Genomic DNA, 24,062 nt, shown 5'->3' with positions numbered 1-24,062 from the left:
TTTTTTTTTTTCTTCGCTTTCAGTCTCCTACCAAATGTCTGTAAATTGGGGGGTGTGAGTTGGGGCAGGGTTAACACTTTCAGCCATGTACTTCATGTTCTGTCTTGGGCCTGCAGCTGAGATTTTCTGGAGTTGTGTCAGGATAAGTTGAAACTATAGTTTTTTCTTCTGTATCAATTTATATTGCATTTGTATCTACTCTAAATAATTCTGCCTGCTTTTCTCCCTCAGAAATCTGTTATCTCCTAAATGTGGTTGCTTTTTTCTTTTGTTACCTAATAGCTTATTTCCTTTTATTTCTTCACTGTCATTTAGCAGAGCTTTTCTGTGGAACAGAGTTAAACATGAACTCAGCTCTCCTGTTTTGTTGAGAATAGCTAGAAAATCTTTGCAGATATCATAGTTGCCATTTTTTTTTTATTGCTTGAGTATAAACTGAACTTTAAGTCAAGTGTGTAATGGGAAATAATTGCTAAAGAGTGACAAATCAAAGGTTTCCAACATACTTACAAAATCATATACTAGACTTTCAGTGCTAATTTCAAACAAGGTGTTGGACCAAGAATATAACCCATTGTCTAGCAAAATTTTAAGGTATTTACAAAATACAATTTTGATACAAGTATGGCAAACTTTTAAGGAACTTATCTTTTATATTTTTTATGACAATGGTATAAATAGAAGTCTCAGAAATGATGTGAAAATGTTTTTTTCATTGCTCTTACAAATACTAGTTTTATGTGATTTCTAAAAGATATGTTAGAAATTTCTTCTTGATTATTTGCATTAATATTTATACAAAAAGTGGATACTACCTCAATGGCTGGTAGTGATTTTCTTGTAACTACCATGTTTCTTATGACAACAAATGAAATATTTTGAATTTTAGGTTTTAATAAGTGCCAACTGATTAGGTAAGATGTTAAGTATGTTTTTTGTCTTGCTTGTAAAGCACCAAGGAGCATACCCTGCCTGAAAGGGTGGCATTGTGCTATATCTTAAAATGGAAGATGTGAATAGTAATAATTTTGATTGATTGTTTCATTGTTTTAAGACAGATAAGGATCTTATTTGACAATGTTGTGTATACTATAAAACAAAAGAAATTACTATTGTGTAATATTTGTAGGATTAGTATTTTGTTATTTGTCTATTCTTAATTCATTTTCACTTTTTTGCTATTTAAAAAAATCAACTATGATACTTTGTAGTTTTCTTATCTTTTTAATAGTAATGTAAACTTTTGCAAGACAAATAATGAAATTATAAGAAAAATTTTAAAAAACCACATTCATTACTTTACCCATTCAGAGATAAGTACCATTCTTCTAACTCATTTCCACTGTGTGTGTCTAGATGTCTAAGTATTTTTACAAAAGTAAAAGTTCTCTTCAGGATTGAAACATGAATATATTCACTTAACAATAGTGCTTTAACATTTTCTATAATAGTGCATATATTTATACAAGTTACAAAACTAAAAATTTTAATCCCTATGAAAATCTTAGTTGTGTCATTATTTATTAGAATCTGCTTTAAGTATTTAATTGTGCCTCTGCTTACGTAGGGTTTGGATTTCTGGTGGGGGAAGGCAGAAAACAAATCATGTAATTTTTTTTTTTTTTTTTTTTTTTTGTGGTGCTGAGGATTGAACCTGGGCCTTGTGCATGCAAGACATGCACTCTACCAACTGAGCTATATCCCCAGCCCTCATGTAAATTAATATGCTTGTGTTTTGAAGCAGTGTGAGAAAATAGGGGAGGATGGAGGTGGTGAGTCTAGGGTAAAGGGTGGGTGGTGTGTTCACAGAGTGTGCTCTATTGATAAGAGTTGAACAAAGACCTGGATGATAAGTGAGAGTGGAAATGAACAAATCCAAGAAAAGACCAGTTCAGACAGAGACTAGAACCTAGTCCTGGATCATGTGATATAGATGCCTGTGGGGGCAAGTATAATAATGAGTGTCAGTGACATAAGGAGGGGCCCAGGGCTGCGGCCTGATGAGATAGGACTTGATAGGCCCTAGCTAGGAGTTAAAGTGATGAGATTTACTTTTTGAAATGATCATTTAGGCATAGGCTTATATGTGTGTGTCTATTTATTGATTGTTACATGTATTGTCTGCTCATATATGTCTAGAAGAATCTACAGAGGAGAAAGGATTTTTGTGGGAGCTGAGGTCAGCCATAATCCATCTCTGGGAAGGCACAATTTTGCCCATCCTCAGTTCCCCAGTGCCCCCTCCCTCAGGACAGTTTTTTTGAACTATACATGAATAAATGACCCATTTTATTTTGTAATTTTAATTTATCTTTTCATGGGGATAGAGATTGAATCCAGAGCCTTGCATATGCCAGGCAAGTGCTCTGCTGCTGAGCTACATCCCCAACCCTGAATGCTCTGTGTTAGAAAGGAGCTAGAATACTGTTCTGAGTTCATGTCATAGCAAAAGATTCAGTGTGTTGATTCTTTTTTTTAATATTTATATTTTTTTAGTTGTAGTTGGACACAATACCTTTATTTGTTTATTTTTATGTGGTGCTGAGAATCAAACTCAGGGCCTTGCACGTGCTGGGGTTGTGGCCGCTGAGCCACAACTCCAGCCCTCAGGGTGTTGATTCTTGTGAGGTTGGTCACAGATGTGTGGAATCTGAAGGGCATGAGATCAATGAAAGACTTTGGGGAGGATGTAGTAGAGACACTTGCATGTTTGTGGTAGATAGCTGAGGTACATGCCAGACACACCAAGATTCTCACTCCACAGTCTGACTGAACTACAGTTCAGTTATGGTCTTGTTTGGGGAACATGGGAAGAGGGACAGGAAATAAAGCCCCTTTAAGGTAAAGACATAAATTATAGGAGTGAGTTGACATTATAGAGAAAAGCAGTGTCAGAAGAGTCTGGTATTGCAAAGCAGCAGCGCCTCATAATCACATCTATTACTTTTCTTCCCTTCTCCCGACTTTTCTCCAAAGATTTTGAATCATTCAAACACCAGATGTTTGAGCTAAAATACACGCTGTTTGACTGCCTTAAAATTGCAGCTTCTAGTTACCTTTTAATTTGAAGCCCAGAAATAGTGCCATAACCACCTGTTTTATATTCTGTTAATGGTCATTTAAAAAACACAAGTACCACTCCACTGCTGACAGTCACCATTTATGAATGGACAGTTTTCCAGATGGTTGTTTGTAAAGCATTGATGTGGAAATCTTTTTCCCTATAGAAGTGGTATTGGACCTGCTGAATGGTGTTCTAAGCCAATGCTCGAAAGTCAATTTAATTCATAACGTATCTGCAATATAATATTGAACAAAGAGAACTATAGAGCTTGTCCTGTAAATCGGTATTTCTGTGAGCAAAACCTCTGGGGTCATGTAGATGACCCCTATGGCATAAGCAGACACTTCAGGAGGTTGTGGCTTAAATGAGAGCTTAGAGAGTCTAAGGAAATAGAGGACCAGCCTGGAGATAAGTAGTCTCAGTCATTCTGAAAAGAGGGACAGTAGACATTTCTTCCTCTTTATTATAATGCCCTGGTGTTTTGATTCTCCGTTGGTTTCTTGGTTATAATCTTTCTCTTTTTTTAAAAAACAGAAACAGTCTACCTATTTTTTTTCTCTGTTTTTTATTTATTTTTTTCCTTTTTTTTTTGACTCACCATGTGATTATAGAAACAAAGCAACATAGGATTGTATATCTGACAGAGATCTCACATCAGCTGCTCTGTCTTTTCAGTTCACATCAGATCCAGAAAAGTGCATTTTGACTGAAGTGCCTTTTGTCCGTAAGGCATTATCCCAGAAACAGACATATGTCCATTTTGAGTTTTTTCAAAGCATTTTACTACTAATGACAGTGGAAGAGAGACTGAGTAGAAAAAAGACCTGTTTGTGTTCTGTATTATATTTGCATTTAGTCCAATGGAAAGTCATCTGGGAGACTGAAGTATGATTCATCACATGACAGGAGGGGGTCAGTTTCTGGCTTCTTCTAGAGTTTCATCACAGGATCAGATGAGGTGGGCTCTAGGTAAGGAACAACGTGCCAGGAAGGACAGACCTAGTGAAGTTGCAGTGGGAGAAATGCTGCTTAGTCAACCAGACTGCTGGAATCAGCAGTTTTATGTTATTGAGGAGAAGAGAAAACAAAAGATTTGTCCTGATTCCTTTTTCCTGTCCTCAAAAATATTACTAGTTCCTCTGTTGAAGACTATATCTTGTGCAGTGGAAAATCTAGAATGGGGACATAATTTCAGGCAGCATCAGGCTGAGTAGAATGGAGAAGGAGGAGAAAAGGCAAATCCTTAGAAGACCCTGAGGATGATGAACCATCCTCAAAGGAGAGCAGGTTGGTAGTCCTGTTTAGATGTAAGGACATTCCCAAGTTGGGGACTATGTTATGTTAGTGATCTTGTGTTTAAAGATGCTCAGAATTATTGCCATTGATGTCATCACCAAAGATCACCTCCTCTCTGGAAATGGCAAGACATTATCAACTCCAGCATCTATAGAGAAGTGGACAAGTCTCCCTAATATAGTTAAGGAAAGTATTTTCAGGTCTTTAATGTTTCCAGATTTTTCTGATGCAGCCACAGTCAGGATATATGAGAGAAAAGAATGGGAGTAGGAAGATGTGCCTGCATGTGTGTTATAAGCAGAGTAAAGAACTTCTCTTCCTCCCCTTGCCTTCACCTCTCTCCACTGACCATACCTCACTGTCTTCCAGCTACCCAGGAAGCTGCACTCTTATTCCATGACAAAACTGTCCGTGGTATGGAGAAAACAGAGGATCTGTCCTTGTTGGTTCCACTCGGTACTTGTAATGCTCCTAGTACACCTTTGAGTAACAGCTTTTGGCTGCAGGTGAGCAGCTGTGTTGGAAAATGAGTAGTGTTCCACATGAGTGAGTTTGCTAAATAATTGTTACGTAGTCTTTCTGTATCAGCACTTAACATACTTAAGTATTATTGAGGGGAGATCTTCTTGACTAGATTTCTCTCTCCTGTGCAGCTATGAGATGTTGGTTCCTGCTGAATCCAGAGAGGCTCCCAGATCATTGTTTATCGAGAATCTGGTCAGAATGTGACCTACAGCTGAAAAACCTAGAGGAGGTGTTAGTTGTAGAACATGTGGTTCCTCAGACCCACTCCAGGTGGCTTCCTTGGCAATCAGGCCCCAAATCTATTTCGTAAACCCAGTTCTTCAGATGATTCTGATGTTGTTGGATAGAGGCTCTGAGGAGTACAGAGGGTAAGGACTTGGTCTATTTGTTGCTCAGTTCCCAAGAATAGTGCCTGGCACATACAAGTATGTATTGTATACCTGTTGAATGTGTGAGTAATCGAGTCCAATCTTATGCTTCTTACTGGCTAGGAGTTAGAGACTCTTGTTAGAGTTTAACAAAACATAAGAGAGCTAAGTGATAGATCCAGAGACTATCTGTAAATTATTTGAACTTTAGAATGTTGATGTGTCCACTTTACTTTCATGGTCCAGAATTTTGTTTTATGTCTGACAGAGAGTAAGGATTCCTGTTTTTCAGCTATGGTATAAATAATATTGCTTAAAAATGAACAGCTTCTGTGTTACACTGACCTTCATACTTGGGCTGTTTGGCCATATTCATTCCCAAATTTCTATTAATAAATAAGGCGAGGCTTTTTAGAATTTCAGGGTAGTTTCATTTCTGCCTATGTGTGGTTATGATTTTTGTATCTCACTCCCTGTCATGAGGAAAGTGTGTGCTTTCTAAAAATATTTCTATTGAAATACTCCCAGGTCCCAAAGGGGGTTAAATTGTGAGCAAACAATAGAAACAGATTGTTGTCTTTCATATAGTTTGAGATTGTCTGGATTAGAACATGTTTTTCTTTTCCTTTTAGTTCTGTGTCTGAAAGTACTATTCTTTTGAGTCTTTCTGTGGTTTTTTTTCTTTTTTTTTTCACTGAGCAGACATCTTACTATCCACTGTTACTAGTATCTTTAGCTACTATAGTCCAGTTTTTGGGGTGTGTGTGTGTGTGTATTTTTAAAACAACTGAAAAGGAATTTGTTCCTGTTTAGTCATTTTTTCCCCACCAGCCCCACTTCCTTCTTTATGACTTTAGAGAAAGATGATATAGAATGGGCTGGTATATTCTTTCAAGAAATCTATATACTGTCTCATTAAGAAAATGCAGAATCATATTTATTATTGTTCTCAGTGGAATGGGATTTTCTGATGAAAGTAAGCAGGTGTGTTAGTTGACCTGTTTCTCTGAACAACTTAGAGGAGGGAAAGTTTATTTTGGCTCACAGTATTGGAGGGTCAGTTCATGGTGGCCTGACCCCGTTGCTCTGGGCCCCAGATGAGTTAGAACATAATGGCAGGAGAGTGTGGTTGAGGAGCAAATCCGAGGAAGAGAGAAAGAGGAGGGAAGAGGACCTCCTTCCAGGGTATGCCTCTAGTGATCTACTGCCTCAGCCCACCCATCCACAATTACCACTAAGTTATTCCATTCAAACTAGCATAGACTGATTAGGTTACAACTGTCATAATGTGATCATTTCACTTCTGACTATTCCTGCACTCACATAGGACATTTGGGGGAACACTTCATCCAAATCATAGCAGCAGGTACAAACTTGTAACAGACTTATAAAATTCATATAATGTATAATATTCTATTATCTTCACAATTCCAATCATGATGCTAGGCTCTGGGATACATACATGAATGCTACACTTACTGAATTTAATAAATGCATATTCTGGCAAATGGAAAACCAGCTGTATGATAATAAAGAGCAGTAAATGTGTGAGAGTATTGTAGGATACTGTGGGACAGTGGGAACACAAAAAGTACAGTCAAAACTAGAATTAAACTATAAAGGATTAGGATTGTTTTGGGTGGGGAAGGATATTGCTGGCAGGAGAAGAAAGTGGTTTGCTGGCCGGTGAACTTGGCCTATTCTAGTATGTGAAGTGGTTTTGTGTGACAACTGTATCTGGAGCCAGGTTGTGAATAACTTTATCTGTCTATGCCAAGGACTCTTGTTTTATTGATCAGCCAATAGAAATTTATTAAAATATTTTTTGAACAGGAGGATGTCATGATAAGACATTAACAGTCACTTTGACTATCATTTGGAAAGAATCGATTAAAGCAGAGCAATCCTAAAGATACAGAAGACCAGGCTGAAGTTGCAGCTCAGTGGTAGAGCACACTTGCCTGGCATGTGTGAGGCCCTGGGTTCGATCCTCAGCACCACATATAAATAAATAAATAAAATAAAAAATCCATTGACAACTAAAAAAAATAAAAATAAAAAAAGATAGGAGACCTTTTAATCTGGAAAAGAAGTGGGAAACATTTAATTAAATGATTTTTATCACTAAATCAAAAATTTTAAATGTGTTGTTTGCTTTAAAACTCAATACATTTTAAAATTTTCATTTAGCAATAAAAATCATGGGAATTATATAGCAAATAAGTTTCATAAACTTACAAGTAGTATCCAGAAATATTTTTTGTCATGATTTGAGCATTAAATCACTTCGTGTTTGCACCATACTTGTGTGCTGATTTACTGTTAGGTTTTTTTGGCATTTTTGGGTGTATTCATAGTGTGTACATAGAACTAATTGCAGATACTTGAAAAAAACGTTTTGCCTTAATCCCATGAACTCAGCTGCATTTTCTGCAGAGCTTTTGTTTTGGAAGAGAAATTTACCAGTTTGATTTAGTCTCATTAAGACAGTATATTTACTGAAAGTTCTGTAAACACTCTAAATAAGTAGAATTCCAGGAATCATGAAGCAAGAACTAGGAGATTAAAATTAAGTGCTTATATGTTTAGATAGTTTTTAGGTAAGTCATTTGAAATGTTACAGAATTCACTTATAAAAATGCTAAGGTCAGGGCTGGGGTTGTAGCTCAGTGGCAGGGCACTTGCCTCGCACACATGAAACACTGTGTTTGATCCTCAGTACCACATAAAAATAAATGAACAAAATGAAGATATTGTGTCCATCTATAACTAAAAAAATTTAAAAAGATATTAAAAAATGTAATCAGTGTTATTGTAAATGATATACCAAATCTTTGTAACATTCTCTTATTACATTTATTTTGACAGTTGGTAGTTGTCTTTGATTTGAATTTATACTAGTATCAACTTATGTGTTATTAAAAAACGACAACAGGGATCCAAGATGGCAGGCTACAGGAAGGCTGCATTCTGTATTGCTCCATGACCTGGGATTCTAGTAGTGGGAATGTTGTTTCTCTGGGAGTTATTAGAGGACCTTGACAGCTGATCCCAAGCAGGACCACCAGCATCAGCATCTGAGTGGAGCACCTGGCTACCCACAAGCAGGACCACACTGTTTCTGTGTGGACTCCCATCTAGTAACATGGGGATCCCCTGGTCCCCTCCATCTTGAGATACTGCAACCACTGTCATAGTCCCCTACACATGATAACCAGCACCTGGGGACACAGGGCAGGGACTGGAGACAGCCGCCAGCCACAACACTGTATGCCACAGAGCTGTATCTCTGACATACCGCTCAACACTACACATGGCCCAACCGGGCCAGACACAACACCCCATCTCTGACAGCAGCTGCTTCCATCTTATGACACCTTGGTCACCATCTTTAGTTGGGGCACCTCCCAGCTTGGGACACCTGCTGTGGCCTAGAAGCAATATCAAGGTACCTGTATGGTCCTTGCTTAGCATCTGGACAGCCATCTTAAGTGACAGTCACCATTTTAAGAAAAAAATTTTACTTTCCTGCCCAAGGTTGTTTCTGAGAAAGGCTCAACACTCCCTCATACCAACCCCATCCTTAACTGCTGCATGAGGACCTGCCTGGCTCTAATCCTTGAATCTGCCCTGTGAAAGTCCCGAACCCAAGCCTGTTTTGCCTCTCTCCGTCTATGGAGAAATGTACCTTTATTTGTCAGCTCTGACAAACTCTTTATTTGTATCTCTGCCTGGTCACTGTCTTTCATTTCTCACTCACCCATCTCCCAGTTCCTTGCTTTCCTTTAAGTGCCTATAGTCCCCTACTCCCCCCTCTCCCCCACAGCCACTAACCCGGCACAGCCCATAGCTCACAAAACCTTCCCCTGAACTGCTCAGTACAGAACAGCTTTGTGGCAGTTGCTCAGCCCCCAGAATGCAGCCCACATGACTTCTGGGGAGAGAGGTTCCTGATTGGGAAGTAGAAAGGGAGGGGGCGAGTGAGATCCAGTTTAGAGACTAAATTAGAGACCAAGAATTGTGAGGTCTATAGGTGATATAAGGAGACAAGACTAGCCACCCACATCACACAAGCAGGCCTCAAAGGAGATCCTTGAGGTGTAGTCTCCCATTGGGGACCAGCAAGTGCTATACCCCACCTCCAGGAGCTCCACCCCAAGACCAATCCTCCCACTCTAATAACCTTCACCATCCCGAGGGTAGAGATACCAGCTAACAACAGACAACCCCACCTATTGGATGAGAAGGGAAGCAGGAAAGATATTGAACTGCAACAAAACCAATCCTTATATTTTCCTTGGAGATTTTTTTCTTTTTTTTTCTTCTTTTTTCCCTCTCTCTCTTTTCCTGCCCTCACATCCCCAACATTTGTGAAACCAAGTACTTTTCATGAATTAGGCTACTGAAGACTGTAATGTCTGAATAGTAGGTTGTGTTATATATTCATGTATCTCCAATTTTTACATTTTTTATTTTTCTTAATTTTTATGTTTGTTTTTTGTACTCTCTCTATTGTCTTCCCACTTACTTGTCTCCCCAAAATCACTTTCTCTCTTATCTTCTGCTACTAGCCAACTTATTTAGATTCCTCTCTCAAGTGTCCTAAGATCTAATAACTCTATATCCTCACCCCTTACCTCCTTAACACCTCTTCCTACACCTCACCCCTGGTTCTCTCTTTGTCCACCAACAGAAACTGTAGACCCTTTTGCAAACCTATGTTTTTATTATCTACAGTTTATATTGTAGATAATAATTGAACTCAACATTTCTGTATATTGTGACAAAACCGTAAACATCTTAATAGCAACTATTTGGTTTAAGGCTGCATATTGTTTGTATTAGGATCTGTTAATATTATTCTGCTCCTTAAAGGAGAGGTACTGGAACCCTGCAGGAACACTAAAAACTGTAACACCTCAGTTCCGCAGTTTAGAAGGGAAGATACATGAACATGAAAAAACAAGGGAAGAAAGTGCCCCAAACAAAGCAAGATACTACATATTAGAATCCATGGCCAGCACAACAGAAGAAATGATGAATAAGGAGTTCAGGATATACATAATTAAAATGTTCTGTGAATTAAAGAATGATATAATAGAGCAAATACAGATAGCAAAAGATCATTTTGATAAAGAGCTACATAAGCAAATACAAGAAGCAAAAGATTACTTCAATAGGAAGATAGAGTTCTGAAAAAAAACAGATATCCTTGAAATGAAGGAAACAATAAATCAAATTAAAAACTCAATAGAAAGTATCACCAACAGATTAGACTTGTAGACCAATGGTACAGAATAGAAGACACAGAGACAAACCCACCTAAATACAGTTAGATTCCTCTTTTTGTCTCATACTAGACAAAGGTGCCAAAAATATATTGAAGAAAACATAGCCTCTTCAACAAATGGTGCTGGGAGAACTGGAAATCCATATGCAGCAAAATGTAATTAAGCCCCTATCTCTCACCATGTACAAAACTCAAAGTGGAGCAAGGACCTAGGAATTAGACCAGAGACCCTGCACGTAATAGAAGAAAAAGAAGGCCCAAATCTTCATCATGTGGGATTAGGCCCCGATTTCCTTAACAAGACTCCTATAGCACAAGAAATAAAAATCAAGAATCAATGAGTGGGATGGATTCAAACTGAAAAGCTTCTTCTCAGCACAAGAAACAATAGTGAGGTGAATAGAGGGCCTACAGAATGGGAGCAAATTTTTACCACACACATATCAGAGCACTAATCTCTAGGATATATGAAGAACTCAAAAAACAACACCCCCCCCAAAAGAAAACACCCAAATATCTCAATCAATAAATGAGCCAAGGAACTGAACAGACACTTCTTAGAAGATGATATACAATCAACAACAAATATATGAAAAAATTTTCAACATCTCTAGCAATTAGATAAATGCAAATCAAAACTACTCTAAGATTTCATCTCATTTCAGTTAGAATGGCAGCTATTATGAAGACAAACAACAATAAGTGTTGGCAGGGATGTGGGGAAAAAAGAACACTCATACATTGCTGGTAGAACTGCAAATTGGTGCAGCCATTGTGGAAAGCAGTATGGAGATTCCTTGGAAAACTAGGAATGGAGTCACCATTTGACCCAGCTATTGTACTCCTTGGTCTATACTCAAAGGACTTAAAAACAGCATAATAAGTGACTCAGCCACATCAATATTTATAGAAGCACAATTCACAATAGCTAAATTGTGGAACCAACCTAGATACCCTTCAGTAGATGAATGGATAAAGAAACTGTGGTATATATACACAATGGAATGTTACTCAGGAATAAAAGAGAATGAAATCATGGCATTTGCAGGTAAATGGATAGAATTGGAGAATATCACGCTAAGTGAAGTAAGCCAAACCCCAAAAACCAAAGGCCAAATATTTTCTCTGATATATGGAAGCTGATCCATAATGGGGTTTGGGGCGGGGGCATGGGAGGAATGGAGGAACTTTATATAAGGCAAAGGGAAGGGAGGGAGCTGGAGGGTAGGAAAGATGGTGGAATGAGACGGACATCATCACCCGAAGTACCTGTATGAAGACACAAATGGTGTGACTCCACTTTGTGTACAACCAGAGACATGAAAATTTGTGCTCTGTATGTGTACTATGAATTGAAATGCATTCTGCTATTATGTATAACAAATTAGAATGAATAAATAAATTAAAACAACAACAAAATAACAACTGAATTGTAATTAACCTTGTGGCAACAGAAAATAGATGTTAATTTTTAAAATAGCAACCACTGAGACATATGTATAATATATATATTATACATATACATATTTTTAATACAAATGTATATGTATTATACATATACATATTTTTAATACATATGTATATGTATACAGGTTAAATTTCTATATTGTTCATTATTAATTTGTACATCTGTGCCCTGATTTTCCCTATAGAATCTTCTGTGTATTTAACATACAACTTACATATTTGTCTTTTGTACAGGCTTGTGTTTCCTATTTACATTTAAAAGATATTAGAGCTAGGTCTATGTATTCCTGCAAAGAATCTGAGACTTAATGAATTTTTAATCTAGTATATTTTCCAGGTATTTGTGACCTTTCTTACATTTGTGTCTTTTGACTGCCACCATTTGTTCCTTGGATACTGTACACAATCACTGGATTTTAGGCTAGAAAATCTAAGCATCAGACATTGCATCTTCTCTTTCTACTCCATTTGCTTTGGGACTGACCTTTATGTGGTCTGAGCTGTTGCTCTGTTGCCAGTGACCATGACCCCAAGATTTGTCGGCAGGCAGACACCTTCCTGCTTATTCTTGTACCTGCCTCAGAGCCCTGAAGTTTCCCTGCTGCATGCCTGTAGGACAAAGATCATGTTCTGCAACGGGTTGAGCCAGTTTTTCATAGTAAAGCATCCATTAACCTTTGGTCTCCTTCTTATCTCTTATAGGACCTCTGCCTGACACATGTTCTATGTTTTTGTCTTATATTAAAAACAAGCATGGGTTCCTGAAAATGCCATATTCTCTAGATCCTCTGTTTTTGTACTTCCTCTGGGGCACTTTTGGGCCAGGCAGAATGGATTGTTTCCTCTGTGCTTCACAGCACTTTGTGATTTCAGCAGTTTTAATTTTTATAAATTGTATTATTGAAATTTCTACATCAGTGTCCCCAACTAGACTGAGTTTTACAAAGTGCCAAACCTACATGTTTTTATGTGCTAAAAACCAAGTGTAGACTTTGGCTTATGGTAGATAGTCATGATAATAGAGTGGAGCTACTGGTTTTGTCTAGGATTAGGAAAGTACGAAAACAAGCTAATGTATAAACACAGAGATAAGAATATTTAGGTCTCAAATGTATAGGTGCCTGATAGGCAGAGTAGTTTCTTATGTCATTCCTTTTGGCATCTGTGAAGACAAATAATAATTAGAAGTGACTATCCAGAAAATTGGATTCCAGAGTTGCCATCTGGGATACATTTGGGGCAAGATCAACCTGCATCCAGTTTTGAGTATTCCCAGAGTTTACTAGCTGAACCTCTATGTGTATAATGATTTGCTGAATAGAAATATCTCTCAGCATAGACATTAAAAAGGGATCTAACTGTGGAGAACCTGAAGATAAATAAATCTTCATGTGCTAGCACTTTCCCTTGTTATAATAGACCTATGTTGTTCCGGTACATCATTACTGTGATCTTGATTACCAAAATCAGAAGATATGAAGCATACTGGACTCACAAAAGTTACTGAAACCTGGATGGACATATTTGTATGTTTCTTCAAGTGTTGATATTCAAATAAGCATATATATACATATATACATACATATACATACATATATATACATACACATATATATATACATATATATACATACATATATATACATACATATATATACATATATATACATACATATATATATATATAGGTATTGGTATTGAATTCAGGGGCACTCAACCACTGAGCCACATCTCCAGCCCTCTTTTGTATTTTATTTAGAGATTTAGAGACAGGGTCTCACAGAGTTGCTTAGCACCTTGCCGTTGCTGAGGCTGGCTTTCAATTTGAGATCCTCCTCTATCAGCTTCCTGAGCCGCTGGGGTTATAGGTATGCACCACTGCGCCCGGCCTCAAATAAGCATATTCCTCAAATATTTTGTGTATGAATACTTTGAACACTGCAGATAAAGTAACATGCAATTTTTGGCATAAATATAGAAAATGTATGAGTCGAATTATTCTCTTTTAATTTCAAAAGAAACTTTTTTTTATTTTTCAGTGCTGAAAATGAGCCCATGAGCACAAGTCAGAAAAAGGAAAATGTACTTTCATCAGACGCAGTAAAGGTATAGTTTTAAATTAATGTTATCAATTTAATCACAATGATATATTGTTAATGTTAATCCCAAGCGCATATTTTAAATTACTGCACATTTTTTCTTTTAGATTCTGTATCTTATTGTACTTTTCAAAAAGAGACTCATATTATTACTTTATGTGGAAATTCAATCCAGCTCTGTTGAACATTAGCATCATGAGATGGGGCAGCTTTGGGACAGAAAGAAGAACCCTGAGAAGGCAGTTTAGAGAGTGATGGTCTCAGTTTTGCCACTAATCAGCTGCATGGCCTTCAACAGAGAAACTTAATTTTTTTGTGCCTTACTCTTCTAATCTGTATATCATATTACATGATCTCCACTGTCTGTTTTCCCTAGAAAGTTCTTAGATGTAGGTTGCATTTCTGAAATGCTGTAGACAACTATTAATCAGTTTGGGGGAAGTAGAAATTAATTACATGTCCCCACATGCCATCGCTCTGTGATGCATGAGTTTGGTAGGCTTACATATAAATTGGTCTTCTTTGCTTATATAGGACAAGCACAAAAAACATATAAGCCTTATACCTACCTACCCAGTTATTGGTAAGTGGTTGAAAATTAATAAATGTTTCAGTCTTTCTTTTCATAAGTGATTTTCTAGGAACCGGATGTTTGTGTTCTTTGGCCAGATATGCTCTTCTACAATCTTGGCTTTTGGTCCCAGTTGCTTTCTTTTTACATGATTTGTAACAGTCAGTCAGAGGGACAGTTTGCACTTTCTAAGGATTCCAGGGCAAATTAGCTTGGTTAAACAGTCATGTGAATTTTTTAAGTACTAATATGGATACTTTTTAACATTTTTGAAACCTATATAAAATCCAAGGACATTGAATATGGCAAGGATCAAGTTTGCATTCTTTATTCCTCCTGCCTTCTTCATGCCAGTGGAAAATTAAATATTTATTGAAAGAGAAAAAAATCCTGGATCACCCTGCTTCCATTTCTTCACTTCTTTGTGAGTTTGGCTACTAAATCCTGTTCTTGGGTTCTATAATATCTTTCCCCTACTTCTCTTCTGCAGCCAACAGTTAGCCATTCTGTCACTTTACCATTGGACAAGCTTTATAGTTGTTATATGCCATGAAGTTGCCCTACGCAAGATTTTCACTTCTAGTACTTAAATATGAAACTTCGCCCATGTTGTTTCACAGAAAGGCTGTGCTTCTGAGATCTCAAACTTGGAATTTTCTTTGGATACCAACTCCTGCCTGTTCATCTTAATTCCTCATGGCCTCTGAATTCTTGACCTACACTAAACCTTCCTGCTTTCTTTGCTCTCTCCTCTTCTCTTGGTCTTTTCCTGTTTCCCTACTCAGGCTCTTTCTGTGGTCCTGTTCTTTCAGCTACAATTTTCCTTTAAGGAAAAAAAAAAAAAAGTCTTCAGTCTTAAAACTCTTTTATTCCCAGTAGTTCTGTTTTCCACCTTCAGAGATTTGCTCCAGGAAGTTCCAGCTTTGTGGATTTAGTAAATATTTATGGTGGCAAAAATAATGGCTGGACGTCTATGCTAACAGCCTTTTCCTATTTTTGTTAATATCTTAGTCCATACAATCTTTTTGATACGCTCTTAATATCTTAGTTTGAGTGTCCAGGATCATTTCATTCTGGGATCTAGGTCCCTAAGTAAATACCATTCACAGTCATAGGCTGTTTTACTGATGACTTGAAGCCTTCAAGGTTACTTGTACATGGGAACCTGGATTAGCTCATAATAAAAAGAGCACATGGCATTCTCTGGGGTAGCATTTTGGCCCGTGTAACCTTTTGTTTTTCTCATTCTTCTGAAAACTACCAGTAAAATTTCTTCAACCTAACCACACAGATGCCAGCACTCAGCCTCAGGCCTTAGGGGGAGCAAAACAGGTTAAAAACTGTTTGCGATAACATTTAGTCTCTTGCCGTTTGGAACATTTTCAGTTGAAGATTTTTCATTTACCAAGTGGCATAAAACATGCCTTTTGTTTTCTTTCTAATGAATAGTTCCTGAAACAGCACTCCACTGTAGTTTGGCATTTTTCACTGTGTGCTTCCATCTTGTTAGCCTGGATTTGATAATGCCTTCTGTGATAAGAAGGAAAAAAATGTGCATTTTTCTTCCCAAGTCTGAGTCATAAATAACATTTATATATGATGAATATATTCTTATATATATCTTATTATGAGTGTTTGGCCTTTAAGATGCTGACTCAAGATGTCAGAAATTGTTGGCTAGGGGACAAGTTTGAGCTACAAAAATTAATTGCAGTTTTATAATATAATACAAGATAATTTTATAATTATCTTTGGACACTATGATTTTTAAAATACCACTTACATGCTGCACAGCTTATGCTGTTTTGATAACATTGTTATCTAATACTTGAATCTGTTCATCTACTGGAATGTTTTTCTTTTATAGTAATCACGTTTTGTATCTACCTGGAGAAACTTTCGGATATTTAGTTCTTATTTTACCATTATCTTGTAGCCTTAGCCTCTTGATGCATTCACATCACTTTTATTTAAGTGGGGGAAGGCATGTTGTTAAGCCCTGTCCCCTTCTGCCTATTTCAGAGGAATGGGTATCCCTTTGTTCCTTCCAAGGCTAAGTTCCCAGCAGCCTGTACCTGTGTCCCATATCAGTGAAATGGTGCCTTTACCCTAACCCTAACTTTAACCATAACTCAGGAAAAATAGTTCTTGGAATAAAACATCTGGCCAAAACTTGGAAATATATCTTTGTTTGAGAATGGTGGTGATTTATTCTGGGTGAACAGTGTAGAAATCAGCTATTAGAAAGAAACATTTTGGAACGAAGGCATACAAGAATATATTGAACTTTGTCCAGAAATCAAAATCCTTATCTCTCGATTGCTTTTATAGAGTGCCATCAAGGTACTTAAAATGGAGATTGCAGTGTGCATTGCTATACTGTCCAAGTGACCAAAGGTGGTGCTGGTCAAAGTTCTTGGATGTCAAATGTATTTTAAATTATTTGGTTTGATTTGCAGCATTTCAGCCTGTTATAGACCTGGAATGATCCTTCACTCTGGTATAAGTGAATACCTTACATAAGGAAACTGGGAAGGATCTTCTAATTTATTGATTTTTTTTTTTTTTTAAATTTGATAAACTTTGTCTCCACAGGTTCCAGGTATGGAATCTGGAATAGTAGAGGCGACTCCAAAAACCTCTCAGAGGATCAAAAACATTGATCTTTCTGGCTCATTTGTTTTTACTGAATAAGTCCTTTTACCACAATAGGAAGGAATGGCTTTCCCTTCATGTCATAGCTTCTTCCTTCTTTCTCTTCTTGCTTTATACTCCTGCCCAGCTTGATTTGATTTCTGACTACATCGTAGGTTATGTAGGACAAAGCCCACATCTCTGTCTCCATCTCAACATGTATTCCTGACATTCAGAGTGAGAAAGCCAATTCTTTGAGCCTTTCCTTTGAGATATCACCAGGTAAAAGATTTGTTTTAACTTATTTTGTTCTAACTTCCTTCTATTTTTGTATATTTGGTCCTAGTAAAAGGTACTATTATATTTCCCAAACTTGGCACCTGGGAGTGATTCTCTCATTTTGTTTTCTTTCTCATTGTATCAATGCGCACGAACAACTCATCTTTCCTGTCCTTACCTCTTGCTACTATCTAACTGATTTTTTTTTAAATATATTTTTTAGTTGTAGTCGCACACTATTTATTTTATTTATTTTTATGTGTTGCTGAGAATTGAACCCTGGGCCTCACATGTGCTAGACGAGCACTCTACTGCTGAGCCACAACCCCAGCCCTGATTTTTTATTTAGATTAGAACTGACGTTTTTTATTTAGATCAGCAATTTCCACCCCCCGCCCCAACTTTTCTTTTGGTTCTGATTCATATAATGATGACTGCTTGGGGATAACTATGGTTAAGGGCATTTATCTGGAGATATGTATTCCTGTGTTAAAACTTATGTGGAGATGAAAAACAGTGAAAGTAATACCATTGATAAAAGCTTGATTCCATTCTATTGCAGTTTTTAAAAGTGAAAATCCAGGTTTTTAATTAATATTGGTAGAGTTATTTATGACAGCTCAGAAATAATTATTAGCAACGGTGTGTTATGATGTAGAAGTTGCAAATAGCTTAGTTGTTTTTGTATTAAGCCATAACCAAATCAGGTAGGGCAAAATAATTTATGGCCTATCTACTTTGTCTGTTCTTATTTTCTATTGAATAATTTATTCTGTGATAAAGACGTAAAGTTACCTTTCAAGCAAAATTACTTTAATAATAGAAGTATAAACAGTTTATCTTTACATCTTAATATTATCTGTAAAATCCATATATTGTTAAGGCAAATTTGTATCAGTAGTGACTATGGAGTAAATCAAACAGTTCACCACAACTAAACCGATTATGACAGTCAGTGGTGATTTTTATTTAAAACTTTAGTATCACTTAGACTTTAACTCAAGGTAGTGGTAATAATAATTTGATGCTGAAATATTTTTTTTTTCAAAATTGAGGGAATTTCAACTATTAGTGGTACAATTTCAACAACTGGCAACAATTGGCAAATTTGCCAAGTAATATGAGGCAGCCAGATGTCTTAATGGAATCTTAACTAGAATTCTCTAGAAAGCAGCTTGTTTCAGTTTACAAATGCCAAATTTTAGTACCTTTTAATGACTAAGGTAATAGTCCTACTTATGACAACAACATAAGAAGTTGTTTGCTTTCCCTCTGTGGTGGCAGAGAAGACATAGGATGATAGGGATATCCATGGGAAGAACATATACACAGTCTTCACACTAAAAACCTTGAGTTATGGCAGGGCACAGTGGCTCACACCTATAATCCCAGTGGCCTGTGAGGCTAAGGCAGAAGGATTGCCAATTTAAAGCCAGCCTCAACAATTTAGCGAGCCCTTAAGCAACTCAGTGAGACCCTGTCTCTAAATAAAATACAAAAAGGGCTGGGAATATATCTCAGTGGTTAGGTGCCCCTAGGTTCCATTCCCGGTACCAGAAAACAAAACAAAACCAAAAAAAACCTTGAGTTGTGGTAGGAATTTCCAAAGAGAGGAAGGGATAAGTGGTCTCAGCCATTGGAATAGCAATATTCCAAGAGATAATACAGTAAGAGACAATGAAAGGAAGGAAGGGAGGAAAGAAGGGAGGCAGAATAAAAGAGTGAGAATGCTTATGCTGACATTGAACATTCCAAGCATGAGCAGCAAGAGATGAAATTGGAGAATGCTTCAGGGGCTAGATTCATCAAAAACCCAAAGGCCATGGTAGGGAGTTTGACAGCAATGCACAACCACTGAAAAACTTTAACATATTGTATTTGACTTGTACAAGAGTGCTTTGCCTTTTGAATGGACAGTAGATTGAAGGACAACAAGAATGATATCAAGGAAACTGGTTAGGACACTGCCAACACTATTCTAGGGTAGGGGGTTATAGTGTCCTGATGGCTGACTGTAACAAGAAGTGAGGATTTTATAATTTCTAGAAAATGGAAGAATGGAAATACAGGGTGGTCAGGTTTAGTTTAGGATGTATTGGCCTTGAGGTTCCAGTGAGGCATCCAGATGCAGATTAATGTCTGTTTGATGGTGAGATGTGCAGGTCCATAGCTTAGGAGTTCAAACTGAGAATACAAATCTGGGGGTAATCTGGACCACTGCATCTGTGGGAACCATGAGATCTCATGAGAAAGTGAGCACAAGCTGGAAACAGGAGGAATATGGTTTAAAAGGGATGATTACAATGTGTTCATCTTGGAGGAGATTGAGAGAATATTCAGATAGGAAGATGGGACACCTTGGAGTCTGAATGTCAGGGAAGCCAAAGAAAGAATAGTTTTCAGGAAGAGATTCCGTCTCACATTCTTTTGATGCATAATATAATGCCAACACAGGAAAAAAAAATAGAACTAGTAAGTAGGACAGTGTCTCCCAGAGATTGTGGTCACAGCATGACCGGGAGAAAAACCAGGCAATAGGGATTTAGGAAGTGATTTGGAGGTAAAGGAAGGGTGGTGAGGGTTAATACCTCCTTTGTGAGGAGGTTGGTAGTGAGAAGAGAGAAGGCTATCTCTGTATATTAGACTAGCAAATGAGCAACTGAGGTTTCTGAGGAGACACCAGGGTGGAGTTCTTCTATTCTGTCATGCACAGCTTAGTGAAGGAAGCAGCCCAGAGGCTGCTGCCAAAATGCAGGTAGAGGAGAGGCACACTCAGGACTATGAGGAAGTGACTCTACGAAATAGACAGTTTTAAACCAGGGAGAGAGAAGTGGGGAACTTAAGGGATATAGAAAAGTTTTGAAATTACTGCTGTAGAAATGGGGGAAGGTTTGAGACTGGTTTCTAGCTAAGGCTGTAAATCATGAATTGTAGGTGTCCTGCATCTGCAAAGCTGTGTGTTCACCCACTGAGTTTTAAAGTAAGATTCCTTCATGGATGTGGAGGAGAAAGACTGGATTTTTGCTGGGTGGAGATGACCAAAGATCAAGGGAAAGAGGTTTTGAGGTTATTGACGGTATTGGATAGCTGGACAGAGAAGATACACATATTTGTGAGAGCTGAAAGAGAATAAGAATCAGAGGGCAGAAGCTGTGGTGAGGCAGGGGACATGGTGTGATGGGCATACCTGGGACAGTGGGATAGGAGCTGGGAAGATGAGAAGGTTTGGACACTGGTGGTTGCCTGAAGTTGAGGGTCAGAGGTGGGTCAAGATGGTAAAGACAGTGACTGGGTTAGCCAGAGGAGTAGTAGGTCAGGTGGAAGCAAAAGTCACTAGAATTAAGGGTGCCAAGGAACTGGCCAGGGTGAACCGAAGGGTTGTCCTTGTTGTGCACAATTCCCAAGTCAGGTGGTAGAGGCAGTCGAGGAAGAGCCCTTCTCTTTCACTCAGACTTGTCGACTCTCCCTATACCTTGACCATGCTCACTCTACTAGTCACCATGGTGGTACAGCATCTGTGACCTGCTATAGACTGCTCAAGGAGGTGACAAAATAATTCCAATAAGACCTGCAGAAAGTTTATTACATTACTAGAGTGTAGGCTCCATGGAAGCAGGGACTTGGGTGTATTTTTTCACTGTTGTATCCAAACACTTATAACAGTGTCTTACTCATTGTTTATTGAATGAATAAACCCTTTAAAGTTTGTACTACCCCTAACTGCTCCTTGGCTCACTCTGTTTTAGTGTATTGCTGACTTGGGGTTGCATTCCTCAGAAATATTCTTCCAAGTTTGTGAGAAACATTCTCACAAGTCTTGATTTCGTGAGTCCAGATGCCAGCTCTGCCTCTGAGGTCTGCCTTATTTCCCCTTCCACTTTCATGAGATCACAGCCACTTGTTGGATCTTCCTCATTGTCTCCACTCTTATAGAATTGCCCAGGGTTTAGCCATGTGCTTGTTACTTTAGGAGAAAAAGGAAATGTCCCTCCTTCTCCCCAAGGCTAAACCTCTCCCATATTAGTGATATTAGAGACTATGTTGGTCTCTTTGGCTATCATGTTCTCTGTTCTTCTGGCATCTATCATCCCTTCCCTTCCAACCTGTGTATCCCTTCCTTTAAAACAGGAACAAAAAGCCACTTCTTCATTCTTGGAACTTTAAATGTTGTCATTTTTCTTTCTGGTTATAAATCTCTCCAAAGGCTCCCTTCTAATTAGTGAGCTTTCTGATCTCTTTGTAACCTGCTCACTTCATAGATCCTTGAGTTTAGGACTGGGCTCATGGATTTCTGAGGCATTATGACTGTTTTTCCTCCATTCATAGGGATTGTCCATGGTTCTCATTCCTTTATCCCAAAAAGTATTTGAGCATCTCTTATTGTCAGGCACGTTTCAATGTGCTGGAGATACTGCAGCGAATAACATAGACAAAAGATGTCTACCTTAGTGGATTTTATTTTCTAGTGGGGGTGGAAACCAAACAAACACAGATGTTCAAAGGTGTACATGTGTACTCTTGGCAAGTACAAGGAGGAAAATAAAACAGAAAGGAGATGGGCAGTTTTGGAATGCAGGGGTTAGCTAAGTAGGACCTTTAAATGAGGTCTGAAGGAGATAAGGAGGTGCAAATCATGTAATTATCTGGGGCAAGAACATTCTAAGCAGAGAGAGTAAGGGCAAAATTTCTAGGCAAGAGAGCGTACCTGATGTTTCTGAAGATCAGTGAGGAAGATAGCCCCTCTTTTTTTTTTTTTTTTCAATCTGACAGTAGTGAAAACATTCTTTCCTCCCTAGTGCATTTGAAAGTATTCTTTTCCCCTTTACTTTGTACACCACTCTTTTGGAGGGAGTAACCTGGCCTTATTTTTGCATTTTTCATTTCTTTCTTTGTGTGTGTGTGTGTCTGTGTGTGTGTGTGTCTGTGTCTGCATCTGCCTTTTACTCTTTTCTTTCCCTCTACAGCCCTTTCATTGGTCTCCACTCCCCTGTACACAGTGTGTTGCCAAGTTGCATTCCTAAGCTGTATTTCTGACTGCCTACCAGACTTTCTGTTATCCCTCACTCTCCCTTTCTGTTATCCCTCACTGGTCACCCTGTCAAACCTCATTCTCTCTCCTCTGTCTTCTTTGGCCACACTGCTGCCATAATGAACATCCTTCAGACATCTGTGTATGTATACTGTGTGTCTAAAATGTTTTTTTGTCCTTCAGGAGTAAGCTCAGATGTTACCTTCTTTATGCGATTTCTCCCTATCTCTAGTCAAATTAATTATGTCCTTCGTTACGTCTTTCTTCTGAACTCCATAAAGTGATGCAGTGATGACTAAATTTCTTGTTAGACTGTAAGCTCCCCGAAGGCCACAGCTAAGACATATTAATCAGTGCTTCTAATGCTTTTCTATATTTCCTTGTATAAGGCATGTAGCAAAAAGAGCAGAGAGATGAATTTGCTTCAAGATTACATACTGCATATGAAGGGAAAATTTCCCAAAGATACAGATGCCTTCATGGTAGCATTCATGTATTATATGCAGAATATTAACATCATTACAAGAAACTGGAATTTATATTTTGTTTGTGGTTTCTTAAATCCTGAGTGCTTTTCATTCTACTGACTTGTTAGAACAATGGCAGACACAGTCCTGTTGGCAGAGGGACATAGGCCCCACCTAATAAGGGCCTGTGGCAGGCTGAACTGCATTGCTGTCTAGGCTTAGGGCAAAGAACAGCTGCTTTAGATCAAACTTAAGATTTTAGTTATACAAATACAGATTTTATTGTAGGTTTTTACATTGAATAGCACAGTTCTCTTTTTTTCCCTAAATTTAATAACTTTGTTGAGGTTATTTTAATTAGAAATTTCTCCTAAGATTGTGAAGGGAAAATGAAGCAGTTCAGACATTTTAGAAAATGAAAAAATGCTCTTTGGCAAACTTACATTATCGACATTCTAGAAGAGTAAAGCTGAAAATTGAGGCTAAGAAGAAACAAATGATTTTTAAAAATTTGTACATAACTCTGAGAAGGTTAAATGTGAAGGTGTTCATTAGCAAAATGTGTCTTCCTCCTTTAGAAAATAGAATATTATGCTTTGAAAGGAATAGTCAAGTGAAAATAATAATTAAGTGAGCCAAAAACTATTTTTGACAGAAATAATTTGTTTTTAAGTAATGTCTAAAGCTAATTTCCACATTCTCTTACTTTTTAAGAACATTGCTCTAGTTTTGCAGGACTTCACTTTTGAATCTCTAAATAATTTTAAGAATATTGATGATATTTTAGTGAACAGTTCATAGTTTACTTTCTTCAGGTGGCTGTGCAGGCTATTAGTTATAGGAAAGAATTAATCGGTTTGATTGATGTTCCACATTAGTTCATTTTGACTTAGGGAGAACTATTGTGGCTGGAAATTAAACAAATTAAATAGAATAGTCAAAGGACAAAAGAAATAGTGTCTTTCCTGTGTGA

General features: G+C 37.7%; 1 protein-coding gene across 1 annotated transcript in view; it reads left to right on the top strand.

The window, feature by feature from the left end:
- Crybg3 (crystallin beta-gamma domain containing 3) overlaps positions 1–24,062 on the top strand; it is a 119,195-nt gene that overhangs the window by 10,187 nt on the left and 84,946 nt on the right. The window contains exon 2 of the mRNA XM_046455286.2: positions 14,050–14,116. Within this exon, the coding sequence (XP_046311242.1) occupies positions 14,050–14,116 (67 nt within the window). The remainder of the gene's footprint in view (positions 1–14,049; positions 14,117–24,062) is intronic.

This window comes from Marmota monax, unplaced genomic scaffold (assembly GCF_021218885.2).
Source record: "Marmota monax isolate L192 unplaced genomic scaffold, Marmota_monax_Labrador192_F-V1.1 WCK01_AAM20220418_F8-fsc00053, whole genome shotgun sequence".
Lineage (NCBI taxonomy): Eukaryota > Metazoa > Chordata > Mammalia > Rodentia > Sciuridae > Marmota > Marmota monax.
This window is presented reverse-complemented; position numbering and strand designations above follow the sequence as displayed.